This window comes from Cydia amplana, chromosome 19 (genome assembly GCF_948474715.1).
Source record: "Cydia amplana chromosome 19, ilCydAmpl1.1, whole genome shotgun sequence".
Classification (NCBI taxonomy): Eukaryota; Metazoa; Arthropoda; class Insecta; order Lepidoptera; family Tortricidae; genus Cydia; species Cydia amplana.
The window spans coordinates 3,996,265-4,022,943 of NC_086087.1; the positions used below are offsets into that span (position 1 = coordinate 3,996,265).

At 44.6% G+C, this 26,679-nt stretch overlaps 1 protein-coding gene across 1 annotated transcript; it reads right to left on the bottom strand.

Annotated features, from left to right (window-relative positions):
• Positions 1–363: 363 nt before the first annotated feature.
• On the bottom strand, positions 364–26,219 carry LOC134657280 (phagocyte signaling-impaired protein). The gene is made up of 14 exons (XM_063512862.1): positions 26,024–26,219; positions 25,711–25,935; positions 24,989–25,182; positions 22,703–23,001; positions 22,124–22,341; positions 21,184–21,353; positions 19,928–20,096; positions 18,917–19,039; positions 18,139–18,308; positions 9,062–9,252; positions 6,279–6,456; positions 5,266–5,389; positions 4,109–4,323; positions 364–751 (listed from the first exon to the last, which is right to left on the bottom strand). The coding sequence occupies exons 1-14, from the start codon at positions 26,088–26,090 to the stop codon at positions 398–400; spliced, it is 2,697 nt and encodes an 898-aa protein (XP_063368932.1). The 5' UTR covers positions 26,091–26,219; the 3' UTR covers positions 364–397.
• Positions 26,220–26,679: the final 460 nt, after the last annotated feature.

Here is a 26,679-nt window from a genome sequence, read left to right on the forward strand (position 1 = left end):
GGAGGCGTATCCATTCACCACGCACACAAGGCGCTAGCTAGTTTTTACTGCCGTTGCGCGAGTGTTAGTAAATGTGGAGAGGAACGAGCGGCGACACCGGTTCCGATACTAACTGTGCGCGATAGCCATTCTAACCTCTTTAATATGTTCTGTGGTTACCACATGCGCCGTGCCCCTGTACTTAAAATGTTAAAATTTATTTAGGAACAAATAAACATAAATCTTGTATCAAAACTTATAAACGAAATTGAATTTTTCGGAACTTACGTACGAAACGTCATAAATTCATAATACATGTGCATAAGTTGACGTTTTCTATAAACCTTACTATACCTAAACTGTAAAACCGCACAATCACGCCCTAGATAATATCAATATAACAGATATGCATATCACATCACTGCAGACTCTTCAAATACTTCACTTTTTTCTTAAGTATATTCCCCAAATCGCTCAAAACATCCTTCAATCCACTATTAAGTTTATTCTGAACCGGGCACTGGTATTTATCTAAGGAGAGTTTATTTAATTCTTGTTCTAGCGTTGCGTTGAATGTATATTTTGGCCAGTCTTCGATGACTAGTTCGATGTCTGAGACGGAGTCTTGTACGGCTTGGTTGAGGTCGGAGAGTAGTTCTGAGGTCCGGAGCTCGTCCGGGGACTGGCTGGTTTTCTTTTTGGACTTTTTGGTGTTGTGTGGAGTTGAGAGCTCATTACATACGCCGAGGAGGAAGGTGATTATGCCTATGAACTGTGGAAGAAAAATAAATGGTAAGGACTTGTTTTTTCATTTAATTAATATGGTTATAGCGCATTAACCTTTTCGACGCCGTGTCAAACACAAAAGCTGTCACGCTGACGCCACGTCACCGAAGTGGCAAAACTGAAATTGAACTTTATGCATATGCACGTAGGTCTATGTTGCTCTGTGGTCTGTGACCGATTAATCGGTCTTTGGCGTTGAACCTACGGTGCGGATATATCGGTCATTGGCGTCCAAAAGGTTAAGTATGGTTGTGAAATGGGGTTGGCCGGTCGAAGTATTTAGCAGATGGCGCCATCATAGCTTGCCCTGTCAATCCCTTTAATTGTCAAATTTTTGTTTTTTTAATGCCCTGGATGCCAGTCCTTTAAGGCAAATCTCATAGAAAAAGGGGCAAGCTATGATGGCACCTCTATGCAAACCTTTGACAGATGTCAACCCCATTATTTATATTTCGACGTAATTAAGGCCATTTTATTTAAAGTTGTCCCCTACACTTTTTTCAAATTTGGGGTTTTTTATGTTATTTCTACTCAGAATCACGAGCTCTTTTGATCCTAATAGGAGAAAAAAAGCGGCCAAGTGCGAGTCGGACTCGCCCATGAAGGGCTCCGTATTTAGGCGATTTATGACGTATTAAAAAAAACTACTTACTAGATCTCGTTCAAACCAATTTTCGGTGGAAGTTTACATGGTAATGTACATCATATATTTTTTTTAGTTTTATCATTCTCTTATTTTAGAAGTTACAGGGGGGGGACACACATTTTACCACTTTGGAAGTGTCTCTCGCGCAAACTATTCAGTTTAGAAAAAAATTATATTAGAAACCTCAATATCATTTTTGAAGACCTATCCATAGATACCCCACACGTATGGGTTTGATGAAAAAAATTTTTTGAGTTTCAGTTCGAAGTATGGGGAACCCCAAAAATTTATTGTTTTTTTTCTATTTTTGTGTGAAAATCTTAATGCGGTTCACAGAATACATCTACTTACCAAGTTTCAACAGTATAGTTCTTATAGTTTCGGAGAAAAGTGGCTGTGACATACGGACGGACAGACGGACAGACAGACAGACATGACGAATCTATAAGGGTTCCGTTTCTTGCCATTTGGCTACGGAACCCTAAAAGGTGTCCCAAAATTTCCATAAGTACATATTTCGACCTTTCCATTCCGTGACCGCCATACAAAATCTATGAAAAATGGTAACTGAATGGAAATAAAAACCTTGGGACACTTTTTTTCTCCTATTAGGATAGAAAGAACTTGTGATTCTGAGTAGAAATAACATAGAAATTGACAAAATAATGTTTTTTTGTAGGGGTAGTCCCCCTAAATAAAATGGCCCCACTACATAGTATTTGGCCACTCCTAACAAATCAGAAGAAACACACATTTTTCTACAGCTAGAAACTCACCTCTAAGTAGACACTGAGGTGTTCTATAGTTTAGTTTAGTTTATTTATCTCAATATACAATTTTCATACAGGTAAAATATGCATACATTTCAGCTTGTACTACTTGTCGTATGATGATCGTTTTTTTTTAGAATAATAATAAGAATAGAACTGAATATCAACATATAAAGTAAAATAAAATTAGTACATACAAATCAAAACAAAGCAAATAGAATTAAATTAAAAACGTCAAAATGTCACTATAGTAAAAAAATTAAAAAATAAAACAATGTCAATAGAAAACTTAAATCAATTTCAGTACTAGAAAGTACAAATCATACAAACTTATGTCAATAAAAATTATTAAAATAAATACTAAGTCTAAAAAAAAAATAACATAATAATAACAATTATTAAATATATCTAGTACTGTATAGTATGCATCAGTGTCAACTAACTAATATATAACTAATTATGTTCAATATTTATTTAATTATTTGTATATATGCGACACAGGTGCGACGTTGCCAACTCGCTCAGTATCGTTATAGCATGTAAGTAGATATTTCCTACAGCTATAAAATTACCTCTAAGTAGACACTGAGGTGTTCTATAGCCTCCCTCATGCCCCAACCCTCCCTAGGCACCAACATCCTCAGCTTGTGACTCGCGCTGCGTATTTCACGCGCCGCCTCCTCCGCTAGTGCGTGCGACGTTGCCAGCTCGCTCACTACCAGTGCACAGGTGCGATGTTGCCAACTCGCTCACTATCGTTATAACATGTAACTAGATATCTTCTACAGCTATAAACTCACCTCTAAGTAGACACTGAGGTGCTCTATAGCCTCCCTCATGCCCCAACCCTCCCTAGGCACCACAGTCTTCAGCTTGTGACTCGCGCTGCGTATTTCACGCGCCGCCTCCTCCGCTAGTGCGTGCGAAGTTGCCAGCTCGCTCACTACCAATACACAGGTGCGACGTTGCCAACTCGCTAACTATCGTTATAGCATGTAAGTAGATATTTCCTACAGCTATAAACTCACCTCTAAGTAGACACTGAGGTGTTCTATAGCCTCCCTCATGCCCCAACCCTCCCTAGGCACCACAGTCTTCAGCTTTTGACTCGCGCCGCGTATTTCACGCGCCGCCTCCTCCGCTAGTGCGTGCGACGTTGCCAGCTCGCCCACTAGCAATGCACAGGTGCGACGTTGCCAACTCGCTCAGTATCGTTATAGCATGTAAGTAGATATTTCCTACAGCTATAAAATTACCTCTAAGTAGACACTGAGGTGTTCTATAGCCTCCCTCATGCCCCAACCCTCCCTAGGCACCAACATCCTCAGCTTTTGACTCGCGCTGCGTATTTCACGCGCCGCCTCCTCCGCTAGTGCGTGCGAAGTTGCCAGCTCGCTCACTACCAATACACAGGTGCGACGTTGCCAACTCGCTAACTATCGTTATAGCATGTAAGTAGATATTTCCTACAGCTATAAACTCACCTCTAAGTAGACACTGAGGTGTTCTATAGCATCCCATGCCCCAACCCTCCCTAGGCACCACAGTCTTCAGCTTTTGACTCGCGCTCTCTCGACTCCTCCGCTAGTGCGTGCGAAGTTGCCAGCTCGCTCACTACCAATACACAGGTGCGACGTTGCCAACTCACTCACTATCGTTATAGCATGTAACTAGATATTTTCTACAGCTATAAACTCACCTCTAAGTAGACACTGAGGTGTTCTATAGCCTCCCTCATGCCCCAACCCTCCCTAGGCACCAACATCCTCAGCTTTTGACTCGCGCTGCGTATTTCACGCGCCGCCTCCTCCGCTAGTGCGTGCGAAGTTGCCAGCTCGCTCACTACCAATACACAGGTGCGACGTTGCCAACTCGCTAACTATCGTTATAGCATGTAACTAGATATTTTCTACAGCTATAAACTCACCTCTAAGTAGACACTGAGGTGTTCTATAGCCTCCCTCATGCCCCAACCCTCCCTAGGCACCACAGTCTTCAGCTTTTGACTCGCGCTGCGTATTTCACGCGCCGCCTCCTCCGCTAGTGCGTGCGCGCGCGCCGTGTGCGACGTTGCCAGCTCGCCCACTAGCGTTAGTGCGCAGGAGTACAGCTCCCGGTAGGGTACGGGTGATGATACGAATGCTGGAATCATAGAACGTTTTTAAGTGTAAGTTACCAGATGAAAGTTTGTAGAATTGAAAAACCGGCCAAGTGCGAGTCGGACTCGCGCACGGAGGGTTCCGCACCATCAACAAAAAATAGAGCAAAACAAGCAAAAAAACGGTCACCCATCCAAGTACTGACCCCGCCCGACGTTGCTTAACTTCGGTCAAAAATCACGTTTGTTGTATGGGAGCCCCACTTAAATCTTTATTTTATTCTGTTTTTAGTATTTGTTGTTATAGCGGCAACAGAAATACATCATCTGTGAAAATTTCAACTGTCTAGCTATCACGGTTCGTGAGATACAGCCTGGTGACAGACGGACGGACGGACGGACGGACAGCGAAGTCTTAGTAATAGGGTCCCGTTTTTTACCCTTTGGGTACGGAACCCTAAAAATGGGGTATACTTAGGTAACTAAGGCGAATATTTATTCGCTACCTACTAATATTGCATTAATTAAAATTTTATTATTTAATGTTTTTATTTTATTTAATATTTATTCGCTAGTATTTAATAAGAAATAATAATTCTAGTCTGTTTTCTATTAATAAGCATCATCATCACCGTAAAGGCAATAATCAGCTACAGTACGGACCAAGCTAACTCTGCACAAAGTGTTTAGGTGTCATAATCTCACAATAAACTTCTTTTCTTCTATGACGTTTATAATGACACTCTTAGACGTTGTTCTGTCTAAGTCGTTGCCGGGTTAGCTTAGACGGAATCTATAGTTGGCCAATGATATTTGTCACTAGAAATTGCGTATTACTTATATGTGCCATTTCCAACCAAAAGGGTACTTATTGTCGGTTGTCAATAAGACGCTATTTCCATTAAGCTTCAATTTGAAATCAACCTTATCGACAACCAACAATGTGGTACCTTTTAGTAGAAAACGTGACATATTTGCTAATTTACCGATAATTCTGCTGGGGAAGGGTTCAGAGACGCGCCACCGCCGCCTGGTGCCGTACAGATCTCGACATTTCGCCATCGCTTCGCTAAAGGCACCCACACACGCCGTCAACTCCTCGTAGTGAGCCTGTAACATGTATTATGTAACATTATAATTTGGCATAGAAGCATCATGGTGTCTTTATCCTATGGTGTATTTTAACCATTTGAACGCCACCCCTATCGTGCGTGCCGCACACTGGTCCCAAACCGCTAGATCGTTTTAAAAAATATCGCATTCGACAGAGAATTCGGTCTATAAAAATAAATATTCTTTGCAATTTTTTAAGAGAAAAAAAATAAAAAAAATGATTTATTTATTTAATCTTTATTGCACAAAAGAAAAACTTATCGTACGGCGGACTAAATGCCAAAAGCATTATCTACCAATTATAATGTATAGAGAGAAATTTCTATTTCTTTTTCTCAAAAACGAAGTCTAATAACTTTTAAAAATTTAAATATATGTATGTAATAATATAATTATTACTATCCAGACCAGCTATCATGGTCGCATTTTTATCACATATCATGGTCTGCGTCACTTTCGCACTTACATGTTTGTTAGAACGACAGCCATGGTGACAAATGATAAACAGCCGGCCATCTTTGAATGTTTGTAAAAAAAAAACCCTTTCATTAATAGGAGGCATACTTCATACGATATACATGGGCCATTTTATTTAAAGTCATCCTAAACTTTTTTTTTAATTTGTGAATTTATATGTTATTTCTACTCAGAATCACGAGCTCTTTCTATCCTAATAGGAGAAAAAAAGTGTCCCAAGGTTTTTTTCCCATTCCGTTACCATTTTTTCATAGACTTTGTATGGCGGTTTCGGAATGGAAAGATCGAAAAATGTATGGAAATCTTGGGATACTTTTTTTCACCTATTAGGATCAAAACAATCAAAAATCCCAATTTTGAAAAAAGATGTGTAGGGGACAACTTTAAATAAAATGGCTGACATATGTACCTGTTTCTCGTCGACCGGTCTGCCGTCAGCCAGCTCTATGCACAGCGCTATGGAAGACACCAGGCCGTCCTTGAGCCTCAGGTACGCTAGCTCCTCGTCAAAGGTCCTGGCTTTCAGGTCCGGGTCCTGGCATTGTGGCGGGTCGTAGCTGACTATCACGCTTAGGTCGCGGTTGTCACTGAAATAGATAATAATATAAATAATATTTGTCTGTTTTTAGTGCTCCATCATATTTTTTTCGATTTAAAATTTTTGACAGACGAAGCAGTCGCGTACTTACCTGACTTAATCATAAGATGAATGGCTTAGAATACATAATATTTAAAAAAAAAGCAGTGGCGTGCCTGGGAAGGCTGAAGTTCTAACTACATATAAGTTTCTTTATATGTAACCCAGTGACATGTACATACGACGACGACATACGACAAAAAATAATAGTGCTCCATAAAAAACTTTGTCTACGGAGTATTTATGATATGAGATCACTTCGGGTCTTGCAAATCGGTTAAATGCTTCTTCTTCTGGTTTCTTAGAGACCTTTTGACGTCGATAGCTAAAATTGTGTGGTTCACTGACATAACTATTTAAATATCCTCCTAAAGCCCAAGGTCCTACCCATAGTACCTAATCAGTTCGATGTAATTTAAACCATGTTCAATTTAAACAGTCGCTTATGCTTTGTTTCGTTCAATTTTCAAACAACGCAAAATCAACTTTATTTCCTATAATTTAGGTTCAAATTTCAGTGGCAAGTTTTGGATGTTTCGTTTGTATGGCTGGACCTTAGGAGGATATATCGGCGGCCGATCCTAAGATCAGGCAGGTCGTAATGTTCCTGTGTAATGTTTTGACGGTAGTCACATTAAATAAATAGATAGCCAATAGGTTCGTTAGTTTGCTTTAGATGCCGGAAGGGCAAACTATCCAGAAATAGGAGCCCCGCACGCGGGGCTTCGTCGACTCAGGGAACGAGGTAGATTTTCACGTTTCACGACATGCCAAGGAATTTCACGATCTGCCTGATCTTACGATCGGCCGCCGACATATATCCATACTAATATTATAAATGCGAAAGTGTGTCTGTCTGTTACCAGTCACGCTTAAACCGCTGAACCGATTTAGTTGAAACTTGGTATGGAGATAGTTTGAGTCCCGGACAAGGACATAGGGTAGTTTTTATCCCAAAAAAACCGGCCAAGTGCGAGTCGGACTCGCGCACGGAGGGTTCCGCACCATCAAAAAATAGAGCAAAACAAGCAAAAAAACGGTCACCCATCCAAGTACTGACCCCGCCCGACGTTGCTTAACTTCGGTCAAAAATCACGTTTGTTGTATGGGAGCCCCACTTAAGTCTTTATTTTATTCTGTTTTTAGTATTTGTTGTTATAGCGGCAACAGAAATACATCATCTGTGAAAATTTCAACTGTCTAGCTATCACGGTTCGTGAGATACAGCCTGGTGACAGACGGACGGACGGACGGACGGACGGATGGACAGCGGAGTCTTAGTAATAGGGTCCCGTTTTTACCCTTTGGGTACGGAACCCTAAAAATCACCCTTTAAGGGGATGAAAAGGGGGGTGGAAGTTTGTATGGGGAATCGTTAAGTATAGCCTGACCAGTAATATATGATAATTGTCAAGAGGGCACTGTTATTCTCATGTATAGGGTGACAATTCAGTGTAGTATGAAAAAAATAGTTCCAGTGAAATTCCGCAACATGGCGCACCCTCAATAGATCTTGGTTCACCTATAGCAGACGAATAATAAATTATTAATTTTATAATAAATTACCTGACATTTTTAAGAATAATAATTTGAATATATTTAAATCACAAGTCCGTGCTTGGCTAATACAGAGATGTTTTTTATAGTGTTAATGAATTTTTAAATAATGATTTAATGGGATTTGACTATGTATGACTTCGACTTTAAGATAACATAGGAAATATTTGTTTGTACACCTGTAAAGGTAGAGTCTTGGTGAGTCCATGAAATATTGTTACAATAGTAATTACCGGTAATGTAACCCATTTCTCACAAACAATAAAGATTATGATTATGATTATGAAGTCGCGGGCAAAAGCTAGTATAGTTTGTAGCTTTCTAGTAGACCCCGAAGGCTTATCCTATTGTCTATTGTTCAGTAAAACCGCACGTGCTACTTACCTGCAAAAAAGGGTCCTAATTATTCTATTTGGCTCCTGAGCGCGGGCTAGTCCAACGCTCAAAAAACCAGTGTAGGTGCGCTCTCCGATAACGCGCCTTTGTTACGCATCTCGATGACACATTTTAGACTGTTCTGTAGCGTTCGACTCGCCGGCACTCAGTAACCGAAGTACCGATTTTTTATGCAGGTGGTTGTGGCACGTGGCACGAGCGGTTTTTCTTAACAATAGACAATAGGATTAGCCTTCGGGGTCTATTAGAAAGCTACAAACTATACTAGCTTTTGCCCGCGACTTCATAATCATAATCATAATCTTTATTGTTTGTGAGAAATGGGTTACATTGCCGGTAATTACTATTGTAACAATATTTCATGGACTCACCAAGACTCTACCTTTACAGGTGTACAAACAAATATTTCCTATGTTATCTTAAAGTCGAAGTCATACATAGTCAAATCCCATTAAATCATTATTTAAAAATTCATTAACACTATAAAAACATCTCTGTATTAGCCAAGCACGGACTTGTGATTTAAATATATTCAAATTATTATTCTTAAAAATGTCAGGTAATTTATTATAAAATTATTATATAATAATGAGTATGCTCACGCAGGTTCCTTGTGTAGCGGCGCAGGCGCATGCAGCGGCTGGGGCGGGCCGGCCAGCAGCGCGAGCAGCGCGCGCTCGCGCGCCGCCGCGCCGCCCCACGCGCAGCGCCGCAGCACGCAGTTCCAACGCCCGAGCTCCACTAGCTTCTCGAACGTGCCGTATTTGTACGCGTACGTCAAGTGTTCCACGCTCTGAAAATATAACGATTTTAACGATCGTTTATCATCTTATTTTCGATAAACATCAGAGTTGCCCTACTCACATTTAGATACTATAAAAATACTCACTTAAATTACAAAAAAAACCGGGCAAGTGCGAGTCGGACTCGCGTTCCAAAGGGTTCCGTACATTTAAGTCCGACTCGCACTTGACTGCACATTTCTAATAAGTTTTCCTGTCATCTATAGGTAAAGAACTATTTTGTGTATTTTTTTCAAAATCAGGAGATAAAGAGGGGGAGGGAGGATGGTCGGACAGGCAGACAGACAGATGCACGAGTGATCCTGTAAGGGCTCCGTTTTTTCCTTTTGAGGTACGGAACCCTAAAAATAACTAAACAAAATTCGACCTTATTTTAATACTAATATAGTTCACTATGGCTATGACCTTGTGGTGGTAATTAGTGAGTTTTGGTTGTCACCTGACGATATGTGAGAAATAAATATATAAAAGTTTAAAATAATCAACGAAGAACACTAAAACAGACACGCTTTCAACATAGATTTTCTTACATTGACTCTGTTGCTATCTCTATTGCACGCACATAATATATTGCTGTCGCGCCCATGATCTCTGTGCGAGCTTGACAGCAACTAGCCTCGTAAGTGTAGTTTAGTATGATCACAAAAGTCCGCCTTTTAAGAACAGTATTACGATTATCAGTGCCAAAAAAATTATGATTTACTTCTAGAACCTAGTAGATACTGTTTATCGTTTGACAGCACTCACGTCTTTGTGTTGATGGTCGCGGAAGGCCCTGGTGTCAGCTAACAACTGTAACGCTCTCGCGCAGGCCGCGGCGCCGCTGAGCCGCGCGCAGTGTAACCAGCCTAGTGAGATCAGTTGAATATGCTTCACTTCTAGAACCTAGTAGATACTGTTTATCGTTTGACAGCACTCACGTCTTTATGTTGATGGTCGCGGAAGGCCCTGGTGTCAGCTAACAACTGTAACGCTCTCGCACAGGCCGCGGCGCCGCTGAGCCGCGCGCAGTGCAACCAGCCTAGTGAGATCAGTTGAATATGCTTCACTTCTAGAACCTAGTAGATACTGTGTCTCGTTTGACAACACTCACGTCTTTGTGTTGATGGTCGCGGAAGGCCCTGGTGTCGGCTAACAACTGTAACGCTCTCGCACAGGCCGCGGCGCCGCTGAGCCGCGCGCAGTGCAACCAGCCTAGTGAGATCAGTTGAATATGCTTCACTTCTAGAACCTAGTAGATACTGTGTCTCGTTTGACAACACTCACGTCTTTGTGTTGATGGTCGCGGAAGGCCCTGGTGTCAGCTAACAACTGTAGGGCTCTCGCACAGGCCGCGGCGCCGCTGAGCCGCGCGCAGTGCAACCAGCCTAGTGAGATCAGTTGAATATGCTTCACTTCTAGAACCTAGTAGATACTGTGTCTCGTTTGACAACACTCACGTCTTTGTGTTGATGGTCGCGGAAGGCCCTGGTGTCAGCTAACAACTGTAACGCTCTCGCACAGGCCGCGGCGCCGCTGAGCCGCGCGCAGTGCAACCAGCCTAGTGAGATCAGTTGAATATGCTTCACTTCTAGAACCTAGTAGATACTGTGTCTCGTTTGACAACACTCACGTCTTTGTGTTGATGGTCGCGGAAGGCCCTGGTGTCAGCTAACAACTGTAGGGCTCTCGCACAGGCCGCGGCGCCGCTGAGCCGCGCGCAGTGCAACCAGCCTAGTGAGATCAGTTGAATATGCTTCACTTCTAGAACCTAGTAGATACTGTGTCTCGTTTGACAACACTCACGTCTTTGTGTTGATGGTCGCGGAAGGCCCTGGTGTCGGCTAACAACTGTAACGCTCTCGCACAGGCCGCGGCGCCGCTGAGCCGCGCGCAGTGCAACCAGCCTAGTGAGATCAGTTGAATATGCTTCACTTCTAGAACCTAGTAGATACTGTGTCTCGTTTGACAACACTCACGTCTTTGTGTTGATGGTCGCGGAAGGCCCTGGTGTCAGCTAACAACTGTAGGACTCTCGCACAGGCCGCGGCGCCGCTGAGCCGCGCGCAGTGTAACCAGCCTAGTGAGATCAGTTGAATATGCTTCACTTCTAGAACCTAGTAGATACTGTGTCTCGTTTGACAACACTCACGTCTTTGTGTTGATGGTCGCGGAAGGCCCTGGTGTCAGCTAACAACTGTAGGACTCTCGCACAGGCCGCGGCGCCGCTGAGCCGCGCGCAGTGTAACCAGCCTAGTGAGATCAGTTGAATATGCTTCACTTCTAGAACCTAGTAGATACTGTGTCTCGTTTGACAACACTCACGTCTTTGTGTTTATGGTCGCGGAAGGCCCTGGTGTCAGCTAACAACTGTAGGACTCTCGCACAGGCCGCGGCGCCGCTGAGCCGCGCGCAGTGTAACCAGCCTAGTGAGATCAGTTGAATATGCTTCACTTCTAGAACCTAGTAGATACTGTGTCTCGTTTGACAACACTCACGTCTTTGTGTTTATGGTCGCGGAAGGCCCTGGTGTCAGCTAACAACTGTAGGACTCTCGCACAGGCCGCGGCGCCGCTGAGCCGCGCGCAGTGTAACCAGCCTAGTGAGATCAGTTGAATATGCTTCACTTCTAGAACCTAGTAGATACTGTTTCTCGTTTGACAACACTCACGTCTTTATGTTGATGGTCGCGGAAGGCCCTGGTGTCAGCTAACAACTGTAACGCCTTCGCGCAGGCCGCGGCGCCGCTGAGCCGCGCGCAGTGTAACCAGCCTAGTGAGATCAGTTGAATATGCTTCACTTCTAGAACCTAGTAGATACTGTTTCTCGTTTGACAACACTCACGTCTTTGTGTTGATGGTCGCGGAAGGCCCTGGTGTCGGCTAACAATTGTAACGCTCTCGCGCAGGCCGCGGCGCCGCTGAGCCGCGCGCAGTGCAACCAGCCTAGTGAGATCAGTTGAATATGCTTCACTTCTAGAACCCAGTAGATACTGTTTATCGTTTGACAGCACTCACGTCTTTGTGTTGATGGTCGCGGAAGGCCCTGGTGTCAGCTAACAACTGTAACGCTCTCGCGCAGGCCGCGGCGCCGCTGAGCCGCGCGCAGTGCAACCAGCCTAGTGAGATCAGTTGAATATGCTTCACTTCTAGAACCTAGTAGATACTGTTTATCGTTTGACAACACTCACGTCTTTGTGTTGATGGTCGCGGAAGGCCCTGGTGTCAGCTAACAACTGTAACGCTCTCGCGCAGGCCGCGGCGCCGCTGAGCCGCGCGCAGTGTAACCAGCCTAGTGAGATCAGTTGAATATGCTTCACTTCTAGAACCTAGTAGATACTGTTTATCGTTTGACAACACTCACGTCTTTGTGTTGATGGTCGCGGAAGGCCCTGGTGTCAGCTAACAACTGTAGGGCTCTCGCACAGGCCGCGGCGCCGCTGAGCCGCGCGCAGTGTAACCAGCCTAGTGAGATCAGTTGAATATGCTTCACTTCTAGAACCTAGTAGATACTGTTTATCGTTTGACAACACTCACGTCTTTGTGTTGATGGTCGCGGAAGGCCCTGGTGTCAGCTAACAACTGTAACGCTCTCGCGCAGGCCGCGGCGCCGCTGAGCCGCGCGCAGTGTAACCAGCCTAGTGAGATCAGTTGAATATGCTTCACTTCTAGAACCTAGTAGATACTGTTTCTCGTTTGACAACACTCACGTCTTTGTGTTGATGGTCGCGGAAGGCCCTGGTGTCGGCTAACAACTGTAACGCTCTCGCGCAGGCCGCGGCGCCGCTGAGCCGCGCGCAGTGCAACCAGCCTAGTGAGATCAGTTGAATATGCTTCACTTCTAGAACCTAGTAGATACTGTTTATCGTTTGACAGCACTCACGTCTTTGTGTTGATGGTCGCGGAAGGCCCTGGTGTCAGCTAACAACTGTAACGCTCTCGCGCAGGCCGCGGCGCCGCTGAGCCGCGCGCAGTGTAACCAGCCTAGTGAGATCAGTTGAATATGCTTCACTTCTAGAACCTAGTAGATACTGTTTCTCGTTTGACAACACTCACGTCTTTGTGTTGATGGTCGCGGAAGGCCCTGGTGTCGGCTAACAACTGTAACGCTCTCGCGCAGGCCGCGGCGCCGCTGAGCCGCGCGCAGTGCAACCAGCCTAGTGAGATCAGTTGAATATGCTTCACTTCTAGAATCTAGTAGATACTGTTTATCGTTTGACAGCACTCACGTCTTTGTGTTGATGGTCGCGGAAGGCCCTGGTGTCAGCTAACAACTGTAACGCTCTCGCGCAGGCCGCGGCGCCGCTGAGCCGCGCGCAGTGCAACCAGCCTAGTGAGATCAGTTGAATATGCTTCACTTCTAGAACCTAGTAGATACTGTTTATCGTTTGACAACACTCACGTCTTTGTGTTGATGGTCGCGGAAGGCCCTGGTGTCAGCTAACAACTGTAGGGCTCTCGCACAGGCCGCGGCGCCGCTGAGCCGCGCGCAGTGTAACCAGCCTAGTGAGATCAGTTGAATATGCTTCACTTCTAGAACCTAGTAGATACTGTTTATCGTTTGACAACACTCACGTCTTTGTGTTGATGGTCGCGGAAGGCCCTGGTGTCAGCTAACAACTGTAACGCTCTCGCGCAGGCCGCGGCGCCGCTGAGCCGCGCGCAGTGTAACCAGCCTAGTGAGATCAGTTGAATATGCTTCACTTCTAGAACCTAGTAGATACTGTTTCTCGTTTGACAACACTCACGTCTTTGTGTTGATGGTCGCGGAAGGCCCTGGTGTCGGCTAACAACTGTAACGCTCTCGCGCAGGCCGCGGCGCCGCTGAGCCGCGCGCAGTGCAACCAGCCTAGTGAGATCAGTTGAATATGCTTCACTTCTAGAACCTAGTAGATACTGTTTATCGTTTGACAGCACTCACGTCTTTGTGTTGATGGTCGCGGAAGGCCCTGGTGTCAGCTAACAACTGTAACGCTCTCGCGCAGGCCGCGGCGCCGCTGAGCCGCGCGCAGTGTAACCAGCCTAGTGAGATCAGTTGAATATGCTTCACTTCTAGAACCTAGTAGATACTGTTTCTCGTTTGACAACACTCACGTCTTTGTGTTGATGGTCGCGGAAGGCCCTGGTGTCGGCTAACAACTGTAACGCTCTCGCGCAGGCCGCGGCGCCGCTGAGCCGCGCGCAGTGCAACTAGCCTAGTGAGATCAGTTGAATATGCTTCACTTCTAGAATCTAGTAGATACTGTTTATCGTTTGACAGCACTCACGTCTTTGTGTTGATGGTCGCGGAAGGCCCTGGTGTCAGCTAACAACTGTAACGCTCTCGCGCAGGCCGCGGCGCCGCTGAGCCGCGCGCAGTGCAACCAGCCTAGTGAGATCAGTTGAATATGCTTCACTTCTAGAACCTAGTAGATACTGTTTATCGTTTGACAACACTCACGTCTTTGTGTTGATGGTCGCGGAAGGCCCTGGTGTCAGCTAACAACTGTAGGGCTCTCGCACAGGCCGCGGCGCCGCTGAGCCGCGCGCAGTGTAACCAGCCTAGTGAGATCAGTTGAATATGCTTCACTTCTAGAACCTAGTAGATACTGTTTATCGTTTGACAACACTCACGTCTTTGTGTTGATGGTCGCGGAAGGCCCTGGTGTCAGCTAACAACTGTAACGCTCTCGCGCAGGCCGCGGCGCCGCTGAGCCGCGCGCAGTGTAACCAGCCTAGTGAGATCAGTTGAATATGCTTCACTTCTAGAACCTAGTAGATACTGTTTCTCGTTTGACAACACTCACGTCTTTGTGTTGATGGTCGCGGAAGGCCCTGGTGTCGGCTAACAACTGTAACGCTCTCGCGCAGGCCGCGGCGCCGCTGAGCCGCGCGCAGTGCAACCAGCCTAGTGAGATCAGTTGAATATGCTTCACTTCTAGAACCTAGTAGATACTGTTTATCGTTTGACAGCACTCACGTCTTTGTGTTGATGGTCGCGGAAGGCCCTGGTGTCAGCTAACAACTGTAACGCTCTCGCGCAGGCCGCGGCGCCGCTGAGCCGCGCGCAGTGTAACCAGCCTAGTGAGATCAGTTGAATATGCTTCACTTCTAGAACCTAGTAGATACTGTTTCTCGTTTGACAACACTCACGTCTTTGTGTTGATGGTCGCGGAAGGCCCTGGTGTCGGCTAACAACTGTAACGCTCTCGCGCAGGCCGCGGCGCCGCTGAGCCGCGCGCAGTGCAACCAGCCTAGTGAGATCAGTTGAATATGCTTCACTTCTAGAACCTAGTAGATACTGTTTATCGTTTGACAGCACTCACGTCTTTGTGTTGATGGTCGCGGAAGGCCCTGGTGTCAGCTAACAACTGTAACGCTCTCGCGCAGGCCGCGGCGCCGCTGAGCCGCGCGCAGTGCAACCAGCCTAGTGAGATCAGTTGAATATGCTTCACTTCTAGAACCTAGTAGATACTGTTTATCGTTTGACAACACTCACGTCTTTGTGTTGATGGTCGCGGAAGGCCCTGGTGTCAGCTAACAACTGTAACGCTCTCGCGCAGGCCGCGGCGCCGCTGAGCCGCGCGCAGTGTAACCAGCCTAGTGAGATCAGTTGAATATGCTTCACTTCTAGAACCTAGTAGATACTGTTTATCGTTTGACAACACTCACGTCTTTGTGTTGATGGTCGCGGAAGGCCCTGGTGTCAGCTAACAACTGTAGGGCTCTCGCACAGGCCGCGGCGCCGCTGAGCCGCGCGCAGTGTAACCAGCCTAGTGAGATCAGTTGAATATGCTTCACTTCTAGAACCTAGTAGATACTGTTTATCGTTTGACAACACTCACGTCTTTGTGTTGATGGTCGCGGAAGGCCCTGGTGTCAGCTAACAACTGTAACGCTCTCGCGCAGGCCGCGGCGCCGCTGAGCCGCGCGCAGTGTAACCAGCCTAGTGAGATCAGTTGAATATGCTTCACTTCTAGAACCTAGTAGATACTGTTTCTCGTTTGACAACACTCACGTCTTTGTGTTGATGGTCGCGGAAGGCCCTGGTGTCGGCTAACAACTGTAACGCTCTCGCGCAGGCCGCGGCGCCGCTGAGCCGCGCGCAGTGCAACCAGCCTAGTGAGATCAGTTGAATATGCTTCACTTCTAGAACCTAGTAGATACTGTTTATCGTTTGACAGCACTCACGTCTTTGTGTTGATGGTCGCGGAAGGCCCTGGTGTCAGCTAACAACTGTAACGCTCTCGCGCAGGCCGCGGCGCCGCTGAGCCGCGCGCAGTGTAACCAGCCTAGTGAGATCAGTTGAATATGCTTCACTTCTAGAACCTAGTAGATACTGTTTCTCGTTTGACAACACACGTCTTTGTGTTGATGGTCGCGGAAGGCCCTGGTGTCGGCTAACAACTGTAACGCTCTCGCGCAGGCCGCGGCGCCGCTGAGCCGCGCGCAGTGCAACCAGCCTAGTGAGATCAGTTGAATATGCTTCACTTCTAGAATCTAGTAGATACTGTTTATCGTTTGACAGCACTCACGTCTTTGTGTTGATGGTCGCGGAAGGCCCTGGTGTCAGCTAACAACTGTAACGCTCTCGCGCAGGCCGCGGCGCCGCTGAGCCGCGCGCAGTGCAACCAGCTTAGTGAGATCAGTTGAATATGCTTCACTTCTAGAACCTAGTAGATACTGTTTATCGTTTGACAACACTCACGTCTTTGTGTTGATGGTCGCGGAAGGCCCTGGTGTCAGCTAACAACTGTAGGGCTCTCGCACAGGCCGCGGCGCCGCTGAGCCGCGCGCAGTGTAACCAGCCTAGTGAGATCAGTTGAATATGCTTCACTTCTAGAACCTAGTAGATACTGTTTATCGTTTGACAACACTCACGTCTTTGTGTTGATGGTCGCGGAAGGCCCTGGTGTCAGCTAACAACTGTAACGCTCTCGCGCAGGCCGCGGCGCCGCTGAGCCGCGCGCAGTGTAACCAGCCTAGTGAGATCAGTTGAATATGCTTCACTTCTAGAACCTAGTAGATACTGTTTCTCGTTTGACAACACTCACGTCTTTGTGTTGATGGTCGCGGAAGGCCCTGGTGTCGGCTAACAACTGTAACGCTCTCGCGCAGGCCGCGGCGCCGCTGAGCCGCGCGCAGTGCAACCAGCCTAGTGAGATCAGTTGAATATGCTTCACTTCTAGAACCTAGTAGATACTGTTTATCGTTTGACAGCACTCACGTCTTTGTGTTGATGGTCGCGGAAGGCCCTGGTGTCAGCTAACAACTGTAACGCTCTCGCGCAGGCCGCGGCGCCGCTGAGCCGCGCGCAGTGTAACCAGCCTAGTGAGATCAGTTGAATATGCTTCACTTCTAGAACCTAGTAGATACTGTTTCTCGTTTGACAACACTCACGTCTTTGTGTTGATGGTCGCGGAAGGCCCTGGTGTCGGCTAACAACTGTAACGCTCTCGCGCAGGCCGCGGCGCCGCTGAGCCGCGCGCAGTGCAACCAGCCTAGTGAGATCAGTTGAATATGCTTCACTTCTAGAATCTAGTAGATACTGTTTATCGTTTGACAGCACTCACGTCTTTGTGTTGATGGTCGCGGAAGGCCCTGGTGTTAGCTAACAACTGTAACGCTCTCGCGCAGGCCGCGGCGCCGCTGAGCCGCGCGCAGTGCAACCAGCCTAGTGAGATCAGTTGAATATGCTTCACTTCTAGAACCTAGTAGATACTGTTTATCGTTTGACAACACTCACGTCTTTGTGTTGATGGTCGCGGAAGGCCCTGGTGTCGGCTAACAACTGTAACGCTCTCGCGCAGGCCGCGGCGCCGCTGAGCCGCGCGCAGTGCAACCAGCCTAGTGAGATCAGTTGAATATGCTTCACTTCTAGAACCTAGTAGATACTGTTTATCGTTTGACAACACTCACGTCTTTGTGTTGATGGTCGCGGAAGGCCCTGGTGTCAGCTAACAACTGTAACGCTCTCGCGCAGGCCGCGGCGCCGCTGAGCCGCGCGCAGTGTAACCAGCCTAGTGAGATCAGTTGAATATGCTTCACTTCTAAACGTTGGTAGATGCTGTCCGCCGCCAATGCGTTACCTAGTAAAAAAAGTCATATGATTGAGATAAAAATATACTGGTGTACTATATAACAGCAAAAACACCATTAAATTAGATATAATGGACTATTAGGTAGCCTAAAACGTTATGGTGTCAGCCGCGAATGCCTTAAGAGGATATAACCAAACGGAGACGCCTTGTCTGTAATTTTCTGTACTAAACAATTTACCAATCTTTACGGGGGAGGGGCACGTCAAGTGTATGGGTAACGTAAAAATAGCCATGTCAGATAAACGTCAGTCCATACATTGTGTATGACCATTGGCCGCCTATTTTCGGCAGAGGGGAACGCCTGTTAATGGCTACTCAGTTTGGTTGTATCCTCTAAGGCAAATGCAGAAGACGAAGGATGAAATCTGGCATGGCATCGGGCATTGGTTGTCTTGGTCACTTTTGCGACATATTTTTAACCTAAAAATGTGTATAAAAAGGACTAATGTTATTCATTACACAACTGAAAACCAACCACATAAGCCTATTTCTCCTTGGATAACTACGACAATCGGTCTCTAGCCGTTCTCTTTCAGTTCCAAGCGAATGTTAGACACAACCTAGACCTGAATTACTGCAAGCACTAATCAACTTACCTAGGAGATGGTAGAGGGTGATTAGCAGTAGCTTGACGTGGAAGTTGGCCGGAGAGCGGTGGAGCACCAGCTCTAGAAGACATAGAGCCTCCACCACCGGCTCTGAGCTCTGTAACTCGATCGCTGCAGCAAAAAATAGCCGTTAGTGAAAGCGAGACGATAAACCATCCACTGTGTCATTGTTACACTCTCGCAAGGTTGACAATTGCGCCACATGCCTCGATCAAAAGGGCTTCAAAAGCTCCATCATATGGTGGATTATTATAGTAGTTTGTGTTACAAGGGATCAAAATGATATAATTCCGTCAAGGGCGTACATTGAATCCTGAATGAAGCGATGGATTCTAAAGTAGAATCCTGACCGTAATGAGGGATTCAAGTGTTAACAGCCCAAGACGAATAATTTTGATACCGTGTGACACATACTGCTTTTCACATCAACTATGAGGAAAATAAAAAATCTTAGTGTTGACACAATCTGATGCTTAAACAGATTATTTAAGGTAAAAAAATAAAGTGCAATTTTTTTTTTAATTAGTGTGCTAGAACAGAAAAGTGTTAGTGAAGCGCTGGTGGTCTAGCGGTAAGAGCGTGCGACTTGCAATCCGGAGGTCGCGGGTTCAAACCCCGGCTCGTACCAATGAGTTTTTCGGAACTTATGTACGAAATATCATTTGATATTTACCAGTCGCTTTTCGGTGAAGGAAAACATCGTGAGGAAACCGGACTAATCCCAATAAGGCCTAGTTTACCCTCTGGGTTGGAAGGTCAGATGGCAGTCGCTTTCGTAAAAACTAGTGCCTACGCCAATTACTGGGATTAGTTGCCAAGCGGACCCCAGGCTCCCATGAGCCGTGGCCAAAATGCCGGGACAACGCGAGGAAGAAGAGGAGAACAGAAAAGTGTTACTTTGATCCCTCCTAGAAGGGAGGAAAAGTGCCACTTTGATCCCTCCTAGCAGGGAAGAAAAAGCTCTTTTCCGAATAAACAACAAATTAGAGCAAAACTCACCAGCATATACATAATGATGCGCGGCCAGTATCGCGTACCCGTCGGAGTTGGCTCTGAGGTAGTGCGCCCGTAGCCGAGCGGCTAGCGACAGGCAGTCCGCCGCGGGGAGAGGGGCTGCCGTCAGCCGCCAGAGCGACAGGCAGGAGATGTGACGCTGGATATCGTCGGGCTGCAAAGAAAACTTTTGTAAAAACAAAACATTTGTGAAAGAAGTGCCTGGCGTCCGTTGGCTCGTTGGGTGGACGATATTCGGAAGATTGCTATATTCGAAGAGAGGCCTATGCTCAGCAGTGGGCGATAAAAGGCTGATATGATGATGATGAAAAATATTTGTCTTATATTATTGTCCTACATGTTATTGCTACTTAGGTTTATGTAAGAACATCGTTTCCGGTCCAAATAAGTCCATCACGCTCGCTATGTAGAATTAAGATGGAAAATAAATACAGTAGTTTACATTTTGGTGCCGTGACCAGGATATTTCTTTCACTTTTTTGCTTGGAGCACGCAACGCATTTACGAGCTATTAGACCCATCTGTCGAAGATCACAAAGCAACAGGTAAGTAATACTGAGCCAGAACCCTTTTGTTGCGACGCACAAAGCATTTTTATTTGTATGAAAAGTGTTTTTATTTATTTAATCTTTATTGCACAAAAGAAAATACAAACGTACAAAAGGCGGACTTAATGCTACAATGCATGTTTCAATGCATGTTTTTAGGGTTCCGTACCCAAAGGGTAAAAACGGGACCCTATTACTAAGACTTCGCTGTCCGTCCGTCCGTCTGTCACCAGGCTGTAACTCACGAACCGTGATAGCTAGACAGTTGAAATTTTCACAGATGATGTATTTCTGTTGCCGCTATAACAACAAATACTAAAAACAGAATAAAATAAAGATTTAAGTGGAGCTCCCATACAACAAACGTGATTTTTGACCGAAGTTAAGCAACGTCGGGCGGGGTCAGTACTTGGATGGGTGACCGTTTTTTTTGCTTGTTTTGCTCTATCTTTTGTTGATAGCGCGGAACCCTCCGTACGCGAGTCCGACTCGCACTTGGCCGGTTTTATGTATATTTTCTTTCTTTTTCTATTTTGTAAAAATCTGTGTAACTATTATTTGTCTTTGTAGTTTTCCATTTTTCTCTGGATTGTTTTTGTACTTCGAATACCTTGTGTGTATTGTGGCAAACAAATAAATAGATTGTCTATCTATCTATCTAAAGCTAATGAAAGCGGCCAAAAAGTAACTTACCGTGGTAGGCTCACTGTCCTCGTCGAAGCCTAAACACGTGAGGAAATCCCGGCAGTGCTGCTCGCGCTCGCCCTGCGGGATCATTTCCAGGTACGGCCGGAGATCAGGCACCGCGCACGGCTTGTTGGCGAACACTCGCAAGTATTGCACGCATAGTGCTACACCACTACCTAAAATGTATTAAATGGGGTCCCGTTGTTTCTCATAAAATTTTAAGTCATAATGATTTGTTGTAAATTGTTTGTCATTATCATTAGTCATAAAATTGAAACCGTTAACATTTCAGGATTTTAGTTAGGTTATCCTATAGATAGGTTAGGTTAGGTTTGTTTTATGGCAAAGCTGAAAAGTGACGCGTTTCTGAACCAAATGAATTATGACTAACGAAAATGCGGGCAAACAATACATTATGGCTTAAAACTATTTGGGAAACAATAGAGACCCGTATTAAATATATGATAGTCATGACCGAAAAACAGTGTTAAATCAAAAGTGGAAAATTCACGGTCCTGGGCGAAGCCCAAACTTGCGACACTGAACCACTAGCTAGCCCATGCTCTGCCAACTGAGCTACCGAGACTTCACCCGGGGACAGTGAATATTTCCACCATATGCGTAACGACATCTACCGTAAGAGTGTTACACTTCTTAAACGGCTACCGGAGTTCCAAGTCACTGGAAATTCACAAGTAACAATGCGCCAGCCCTAACTAAATAAAAAATAAGTGTGTCCTACAATCAAGTAATTTTATATAAACTACCCAATGTACCGAAAGTTTTTCGGCAATAAAATTAGCTTGAGATTTATCTCAGCTAACACTATTGGGGAAGCTAGTTTGGTTGGTGTTTCTTTAAGACTGGCAACATTGGATTTTTAATGTCGAATTAAAATCATAAAATTAGTAATTGTAACATTTGGGTGAATGGCTAGGTATCTCACCTAAAAGCTCAGTAGGATTCCCATCAACCGCCAATCGTTTCCAAAGCTCCAATCTTGCTAAATAAGGTCCACGTAACACCCTGCCTGATCCCATGCCCTCCACCAACTGACAGATGAATTCATGGCACTTTTCCGCAGTATCGTCACATCTGTCACTCTTGTCTGATTCCTTCATCAGATGGAATACTGATTCGAAGTATGGGACGTAGTAATCCCACCTGTAATAATAATTAAAAAATAACCCTCCTTCGTGCATCGTGCATTCAGACTAGCTTCGCGCCGCGCTCGATAAGGGGGTGTCTTTCAAAGGGGGTCCCTTTGTTTCCCATAAAGTTTTAAGTCATAATGTATTGTTTGTTAAATTATCATTAGTCATAAAACTGAAACCGTTAACTTTTCAGGATTCTCCTAAGGTTATCCTACCAAATAAATTATGAGTAACGAAACTGCGAGCAAAAAATATATTATGTTATGAATGACTTCAAACTTTATAGAAAACAATAGAGACCCTTTTCAAAGGCTTACACCGATTAGATCGCGTATAAATGAATTAATTTATATTTTTTTTAATAAACTTACCTATCTGGATTATCATACAACAGCTCCTTGCATAAAAGATTCAGCGGCTTCCACCTCTTAAGTTTCTTTAAATAAGGTATAACGGCCTGGGTAATGGCTCCAGGCAGAAGTTTATCATAGAGTGGGCTCTCTATGAACTTCAAGATGTCTTCCCACTTCTCCTGGAGTTCTAAGATCATGATGTATAGGCGAGCTTCCTGTTCGGCCTCCATTTTGTTTTCCGAGATGAAGTTGTCGACCATCCGTTGGGCCAGGGCCAGGAGGATGCCACGTTTGGACGCGTCATCAGATTCTTTGGCCTAAAAGAAAATATATCCGTTATGCGCATACTTAAGGCTGCTCACATAAAATAAGTTTATTCAAAATCAATACGAATAAATTGTTCTTAAACTAATACAGCAGGTAAACTAAGAAAGACATGATTTATTCGAAGTATAATTTCTACTCCCAGGGGACCCTGGGGTCTCCCTTTAGTTTAGTTTTCCGTGAAAGGTAACAAACAGATTCAGATATAGCTTCCAATTTAGTGGAATATACATAATTACATATAGTAGGTAATAAGCGCTGGTGGCCTAGCGGTAAGAGCGTGCGACTTGCAATCCGGAGGTCGCGGGTTCAAACCCCGGCTCGTACCAATGAGTTTTTCGGAACTTATGTACGAAATATCATTTAATATTTACCAGTCGCTTTTCGGTGAAGGAAAACATCGTGAGGAAACCGGACTAATCCCAATAAGGCCTAGTTTACCCTCTGGGTTGGAAGGTCAGATGGTAGTCGCTTTCGTAAAAACTATAGTTCGTTTTTTTTAGCATTACAAATAAGGTAAACAATCTTGATGTGTATTTTAATTGAAAAACACATTTTAAAAATAAGTTACGGTAAATATGTAACAATTATGAATCTAATACAATCTTTTATAGTCTTCTGCTTTCATAAGTAATAGTTATTGATTTTTAAAAAGTATTTTTTCAATTAAAAGACATGTCAAAATCGCTTACCTTCTTTCAAGTTCTTTCTAATGCTAAAAAAAAACGAACTATAGTGCCTACGCCAATTCCTGGGATTAGTTGCCAAGCGGACCCCAGGCTCCCATGAGCCGTGGCCAAAATGCCGGGACAACGCGAGGAAGAAGATACATATAGTAGGTATCTATAAGATTCGGATATTCGCGCAGGGTGCTTTGTTATTGTTAGCGAATTCCATACTTATCTAAAATGCCAATACCAGCGCCGTAAAAGCATGACTCACTTTATTGTTACCATTTACCTATACGGAATAAATGTTCCAATTAGAACAATGGCACTACGTGACATTATCACATTTTCTACTTAATGCCTTAATCGTCTCTCATTAGGCAATTCCACGGAAGAAAGAAAGAGCGCGCGCAATTCACACACAGACAAGACACCGTCATCAGTTGCATCGTGAGATCGTGACGAGTTCTTGTTGTAGGTACTGAGGGGCTACCGCAAAAACAGAATTTCGCAAATTGCGGGCATTTTTCTCTGTCACTCTAACTACGCGGTACGCCCTCATTGGAGTAAAAGAGAAAGATCCCCTTATGGATCCAGGATCCCGTGCGGCCCCTCTGGGCGTATTTTTACTAAGGTGGTCTACACATTCAAACTCCTAGGGTTTCTACCAGTGATTGTAATGAGCTTGCAAATAGCTGATTTCTCAGCTCAGCTTTGCACAATAAAATTTTTTATATAGGGATGTGGGATTATAAGTTTCAAGTCAGTATGTATGGTGCCTTGATCTATACTATTTGAATTTAAATCCTGACAAAATTCTATTTGGCCCCGAGATAGAATCGCTACAAACAAAAAATGTCAGTATGGGTCATGTAAACGACAAAATACAAAACATTGTTTACTGGAACGTTACACAATTCTTGTCCTTTCTTCATGTTAATATTTTATTGTATTCAAAGTATATTTTCACCTTGTTTACATTGGTGACATTCAATGACTTCAGGGCCCATAGACAACATGCCAATCGCTAACACTCCGTAGTGAACAAAACGCAACTGTCACTGTCACACTAATATGGAAGAGTTATAGAGAGACACAAAGCAATTCGATGGCAAAGAGATAGCGATTGTCACCTTGGCTAGCCCGCCAGGTCTGCTGTCAAAGAGTACCTGCTAAGTAGTAGCCATTAAACAAAATTAGTACAACCGAAAATCGACAACATGCCGAAGGCCAAATCGAATTTTGTCAAGCATTGAATAGAACAATTGTTAGTTCACTTAGTACACTATTTATGTGACGTTTTTAGCCTTACCTGTAAAACAATGCTCATGACAGCCCAAAAGTAATACGGGTTCTTAGGTGCAAACTTGTACAGCGTCATGGCTGCCCGCTGCTGCGCCCGGTAGTCCCCGACGCGGACATAGGACATGAACAGGTGGGAGAGCAGCTCCTCGCTAGTCGGGTCCACTTTCACTGCCGCTTCGTAGAGCGAGCATACTTTTTGCACTGGGGGTTGTATTACAATAAATTCTCATAAGATGCCAGTTAGATACATTCAGCAATCCACATTAGTCTAAATAACTTTAGATGCATAACTATGCATGTCTTTAGAGACTAAATATTAGATTTAGTATTAAGTATTCTAAATAATAGTTGCTCCATTACGTAAGTGTATTAATAGGTATCTTGATTATGATACAAATTTTGAGACAGGATTAATTTTGTTCTGTGTAAATATCCTGACTTTTAAAGGAAATTTTAGCCGAAAACTTGTTGTTGGTACAGTCAAATTTAAATAATAGAGTAGGACAATGCTAAGTTTCCATGCATCAAGTATGGAGCTTATAGGGACATGTATGCATTGTTAAATGCCAAGTTTGTGCAAAGTTATCATGGTCATAGTCTATGAGCATAACTTAAATATTCTAAAATATGATACGGTACTGGTACTCAGTCGGCGTAATGGGCTTTCATAAATACAAAGATGATTTTTACGTTACTATCTGACTGTACCAGCAATTTTACACAACTTACATTGCTGGCATTCCCTGTAGCATATCGTCATGGCCTGCAGCGTGGTGTCGTCGCTCGGCTTTTCCTCCGCCAGCGCCTCCAGTACCGAGTGAGCCTCCGGCGATTTTCCTAACCTAAAAAGCGACAGGGCCTTCAGAGCCCGCGCCGCTTGCAGCGTAGGACTCTTTTTAAGCACCTTTTCTGCCTCCTGGAGGGCCTTCTTGTTATTCCCATTGTCCAACCAATCTAGAAAGCACAAAAATAACCTGAAAAACAACCGTCTCCCAGGGAGCGAACTCTGAAAATATAACACTAATTTTCACACTCGTTTTACCGTAAATAGGACGCAACCGGCGTTCAACAATTCCACCGTCATGCATGTGCTGTGGCCGGCCCGCCATTTTTCATTTATAGAGCCCTTTTTTTTTGGGGTGAAAGAAGATATTTCGGCTCTTTTTTGGCTTTTTACAGCACGTTTGTTGTCGTTGGTTAGGTCGATTCTCTGACAGTGACGTTTTGTAAAAATGGTGCCAGTAAAAATAAATACTAAAGGCCGCCATTCATTGCGATATAAAAATCATAAAATATAGTTGGTCAAGCTAAATTGTCAGTAAATAAGAACAAAAAAAATTATACACATCCTTTTCTTTTGGGTGCTAGTACTAGTGTATGACAAAGATAGTATGATTCTCTCTATGTTTGATATGAGACAGTCCTTTGACAAACTATAGTAGTAATTAAATAAAATGGAAGTAAACATTTTCCATACTAAATTGTTGCTATGTTTAAGCGTTTTACGTCAAAAAAAATTTACATTTATAGATGGTCAAGCAAATCTTGTCAGTAAAAAAAGGCGGCAAATTTGAAAAATGTAGGCGCAAAGGGATGTCGTCCCATAGAAAATTTTAATTTCGCGCCTTTATCTACTGACAAATTTGCTTGACCATCTATATGTGATACGCGGATTAGACTCTCGCGCGAGCCACGAGA

Bases quoted from the DNA above. Each gene is read 5' to 3' on its own strand.
- LOC134657280 (XM_063512862.1), bottom strand. From the start codon at position 26,090: ATGGCGGGCCGGCCACAGCACATGCATGACGGTGGAATTGTTGAACGC. The intron at 25,183-25,710 runs GTAAGTTGTGTA...TACAACCCCCAG, and splicing joins CTACAGGGAATGCCAGCAAT to TGCAAAAAGTATGCTCGCTC. The intron at 23,002-24,988 runs GTAAGGCTAAAA...ATTTTCTTTTAG, and splicing joins TCATGAGCATTGTTTTACAG to GCCAAAGAATCTGATGACGC.